Source organism: Quercus robur, chromosome 2 (genome assembly GCF_932294415.1).
Source record: "Quercus robur chromosome 2, dhQueRobu3.1, whole genome shotgun sequence".
NCBI classification, from domain to species: domain Eukaryota; kingdom Viridiplantae; phylum Streptophyta; class Magnoliopsida; order Fagales; family Fagaceae; genus Quercus; species Quercus robur.
This window is the reverse complement of record NC_065535.1, coordinates 684,527-688,936: the sequence shown is the minus strand read 5'-3', so window position 1 is coordinate 688,936 and position 4,410 is coordinate 684,527. Positions and strand designations below refer to the sequence as shown.

The following is a 4,410-nucleotide window of genomic DNA, read 5'->3' as shown; positions in this document are numbered from 1 at the left end:
AAAGAGCATAAAACACACGCTATATAGAGAAACCTCACATCATTCTATATTGAGAAACCTCGCATCATTCATAAAGGATTAGGCCAGGAAGCAAAAACAGATTTGACAGATACAAATGAGAGAGAGAGAGAGAGAGTGTGTGCGTGTAAAGAATGGAATATCCAGTCCAGTCCAGCCCAGAAGATCAAATTTGATGTACGTTCAAGTGTAAGGTAGTGAAACGCAGAAACAGCTTCATCCTCCAGTTATAAGTACAAAAGAAATAATTATTTTAAAGTGAAGAGCGGCAGAGATAGACTAGATATCGCAAGTTAACAGCTCAAAGAGAAGCACTCGAGCAAGTTCAGCTCTACATAACATCCCAACATAATCAAATCATGTTTCAACTCTACATAACATCCCTTCTCACACATACACGTAAAACCAAGCTTAGATCAAATGAGACCAACCCAAGCTACAATCGATTCTGCAAATCTTTTACTTTAATAAGACATCAGAAGTACAAAGCAAACTCACGACAAAATTTGCAAAAATGGATACTTTGCCCAAATTGGGAATGGCCTCCCATCTCAAATGCAGAGAACCCAAAACCCCCCATTTTTAGGAAAGTTCAATCCATGCTTATCAAAAGCCCTAGACCTACTAGAAATAAAGTAATAATTATCGCTTCCAGATTAGAATCCTTCGAACATGCCAGCTAAAAGCACATCAAAGGAGATCAGCAACATTTGCTGGCAGCTCCTCAATCACCACATTGTAGAACTTTTGGATGTCAAAGAGCATCCTCTCATCATCCTTGGTCACAAAATTGATGGCAACACCCTTCCTCCCAAACCTTCCACTACGACCAATTCGATGGAGGTAGTTCTCTGGCTGAGTTGGAAGATCATAATTTATCACAAGAGAGACTTGCTGGACATCAATACCCCTGGCCAAGAGATCAGTAGTGATGAGAACACGAGAAGACCCAGACCGGAATTCCCGCATGATGATGTCCCTTGTGTTTTGGTCCATGTCTCCGTGGGTGGCAGACACTGTATGATCACGGCTGCGCATCTTGTCTGTCAGCCAATCAACCTTGCGCCTGGTGTTCACAAAAATGACACTTTGTGTGATTGCCAAGGTTTCATAAAGATCACAGAGAGTCTCGAGCTTCCATTCCTCCTTTTCAACATTGACATGGAATTGCTTGATACCCTCAAGGGTTAGCTCATCACGTTTAACAAGAATCCTCACAGGTTTATTCATGAACTTCCTCGTGATCTCAAGGGCCTCAGGTGGCATTGTGGCAGAGAAAACCCCAACCTGAATTTTTGGTGGCAGCAGCTGGAAGATATCATAGATCTAGAAAATAGAAACCCTGCTTGTTAGAACAAGGCCTACCAAAATGGACAGCATTTAGATTAAGTGAAAACTGATCTTTAACATGCTGGAGCAAAATTCAGTTTGCAAGGCCGCACATTCATTTAAAAAGAATAAGCACACCAGATGCCAACACAAGTTTTACCAATAACTAGCATGAAATGAGTAATATATTTTCCCATTATCTTGAATGAAGTATGAATGTCACATTAATTCTTTTAAAAAAATAATAAAAAAACCTCAAACTCGCATTTCTAGATAATAGTTGAAGGCAGCATGAAAATAATAGATTCGTATTAAAAGAATAGCAAGCACCTGATCCTTGAACCCTCGTGAAAGCATTTCATCTGCTTCATCTAACACAAACATCTTAATGTAATCAGGGCGAAGTGATTGCCTCCGCAGCATGTCAAACACACGACCTGGGGTACCAACAACAACATGGACCCCAGCAGAAAGAATTCGTTGATCCTCACGGACACTAGTTCCACCAACACAGGCATGAACCTTGACACCCAAATAGTCACCGAGGGCCCGCATGACCTTCTCAATCTGTTGAGCAAGCTCTCTAGTGGGAGCAAGAACTAATGCTTGGCATTCAACCAAGCCATAGTCAAGCTGCTGCAAAATTCCAGAGCAAAAAGTAGCAGTTTTTCCAGTTCCAGACTGTGCTTGTTGAATCACATCAAGTCCCTTGCAGAAAGGAACAATCCCCCTTTGCTGAATTGCAGAGGGCTTCTCAAAACCTTCAAAAAAGTTTCATGCAAATATCAGCTTCCCATGTTACCACAAGTTTGAAGTCAAGTCTCAGAGTACATATTAGAGAAAAGAGACATTGACTTATCATGTTATACAGCAAAACATCACTTTAAATGAACATCATCCTTTGCACACACAAGTAATTTTACAACCTGATTTGTAAAACAATTTCTGAAGCCATGGTAGTCGTGAACATAAAAACAATTAGAGTATATTGCCAGAAAAAATGAATCTGCTTACAGAGCCATGATGGACAAAAGAAATAGGACGTTCTTAAACATATATGTCTGTGTGTTCAATCTTCCTAAAATATTTATAAAAAATCTAGAATCATGACATTTTTTTTTCTACAGGGAAACACATGTGTCTGTGGGTTGCATTTACTGCCTCAACAAGATACACCAACTCAGAAAGTTTGAATTTCTTTCAAAAGCAAAAGGCATGATCTGACATACCATAAGCATAGATTCCTCTTAGGAGGTTCTCTTGCAACCCCATAGCATCAAAACTCTCAAAAACTTCATCATATGACGTGAAGAACTCTTGCCCATCAGTACCCAATCTGCTCCCAATAATTCATCAACAAAGCATGAGTCTTTTATTGTAGGCATCACATGATAAGCATGATATGCCAAAATAAGTACACGTCACCAGCAATGCATGTGTAGAAAATTTTGGAAAAAAAAAATAGAAGGGAAATAACTTACAATTCACTCATTTTAGCATCATATTGACGAGCATCAAATTGCGATCCCTCTGGTGTCAAAGCAGCCATGACTGCAAAGAGTAGGCAGTAAATAATAAACTCTTAATATACTTAAGCCAACCTTGATTTAGTTATGCATACCAATAACTAAGTAAATCTTCTCTGTATTATTGACCCTAACAATTTTATGAATTTGTATTAACGTACAAGGCAAGATCCATGTCTCGCTAAAAAGATGTCAATTTGAATTCATTAAGCCACTTGGAAAGAAACTAAATATATTGTTTTCCTGAGGTTATTAGAGGTAAAGATAAATCCATAAAAAATGAAAGATTCAGGTCCAATACTAGTTTTTCTGAATCCTAAGAAGAATAAACACAAACAGAAAAAAGGTTCCAGCTAAATCAACAGCATATTTCCATATAATTCCAACCAAAGCCACCGAAGACTACATGACATGCTATATACAAGCACAATTACATGAAGGGGATTATTTCTCTTTATGTTCTCTTGCTGCCAAACGAATCAATTTGTAAAAATGATCTCAGCTCATGAAAAAACACGTACATAAGGGCAACATGGTAAGCATAGTAGATTCATCAAGATCCGTTTGATAACCATATTGTAAAGCATCATCATTTCAAGGGGTGGAGCACAAGTATCATTAAACTGAAATCATTCAGAGATGTTGGATGATAGAAAGTGCAGATAAAGGTATCTAAGTTGAGTGGATGATAAAAAAAAAAAAAAATTAAAAAAAAAAAAAAAAAGATTTATCACAGACAAATCGGAATAATATGTATGCAGCTTGTTTAACGTTTTTATTACATAGCTGAAATTATAAATCTGTCAATAATCCCTATACAATATGTTATATGCATATTCTTATTCATTCCTTCAACTTCATTAGTTGAAAAGCGAATTAAATTACAGCTTACCCGTAAATTTTCAAATCCATGTCCACCCAGACAACACCCCCACTCCCCCAAAATATACTCAACCACACAACCTATTGAACCCATCCATCATCACCAAGTGGTAGATAAACCTTATACAAATAATTCAGGAGCAAGTTATTCACAAACGAATCCTAGTTAACACATTTAACGAACTAAATCACAGCTGATCTTGTCCAGTAAGATACACAAAAATCAAACTAGATGAGCTAAACCCAGAAGGTTTCATTAAAATCAATGACAGATTAAGAACAATAAGCACATGTATAAGACCAAATTTCCAATCTTTTCAAAAATTTCTCGAAAAACAAACAAAGCCCAGAAAATTAATCATCGATCTAAGCTCACAAACACAATAAAACAAATCATCAACAAGCAAATCCATACTCAAACGAAAAAAGAAGAAGCAAGCTTTACCTTGAAGTGAAAGCGATAACGAGAGGAGAAAGAGAGATTGTTTGATTAAAAGGGGTTTTAAGGATTAGGGTTTCTTTCCCAAACTCCTCGGATCTTTAGGTTGGAGGAGTTGAGGGAATAAAGCAATGAAACGCAGAGAGAGAGAGAGAGAGAGAGAGAGAGCGAGGAAGAAGAGGCTAAAAAGCAATAAAAGAGGATCGATTCGCTTGG

General features: G+C 37.5%; 1 protein-coding gene across 1 annotated transcript; it reads right to left on the bottom strand.

The window, feature by feature from the left end:
• Positions 1-306: 306 nt before the first annotated feature.
• On the bottom strand, positions 307-4,410 carry LOC126707973 (eukaryotic initiation factor 4A-11). The gene is made up of 5 exons (XM_050407752.1): positions 4,201-4,410; positions 2,829-2,898; positions 2,577-2,683; positions 1,678-2,108; positions 307-1,344 (listed from the first exon to the last, which is right to left on the bottom strand). Exons 2-5 carry the CDS (start codon positions 2,894-2,896, stop codon positions 709-711), a joined length of 1,242 nt encoding a protein of 413 aa, XP_050263709.1. The 5' UTR covers positions 2,897-2,898; positions 4,201-4,410; the 3' UTR covers positions 307-708.

What these genes read in the sequence shown, in the direction of transcription:
- LOC126707973 (XM_050407752.1), bottom strand. Translation starts at nt 2,896, where the DNA reads ATGGCTGCTTTGACACCAGAGGGATCGCAATTTGATGCTCGTCAATAT. An exon ending in GATGCTAAAATGAGTGAATT is followed by an intron (nt 2,684 to 2,828) that starts GTAAGTTATTTC and finishes TATTGGGAGCAG; the next exon opens with ATTGGGTACTGATGGGCAAG. An exon ending in CACGAGGGTTCAAGGATCAG is followed by an intron (nt 1,345 to 1,677) that starts GTGCTTGCTATT and finishes TCTATTTTCTAG; the next exon opens with ATCTATGATATCTTCCAGCT.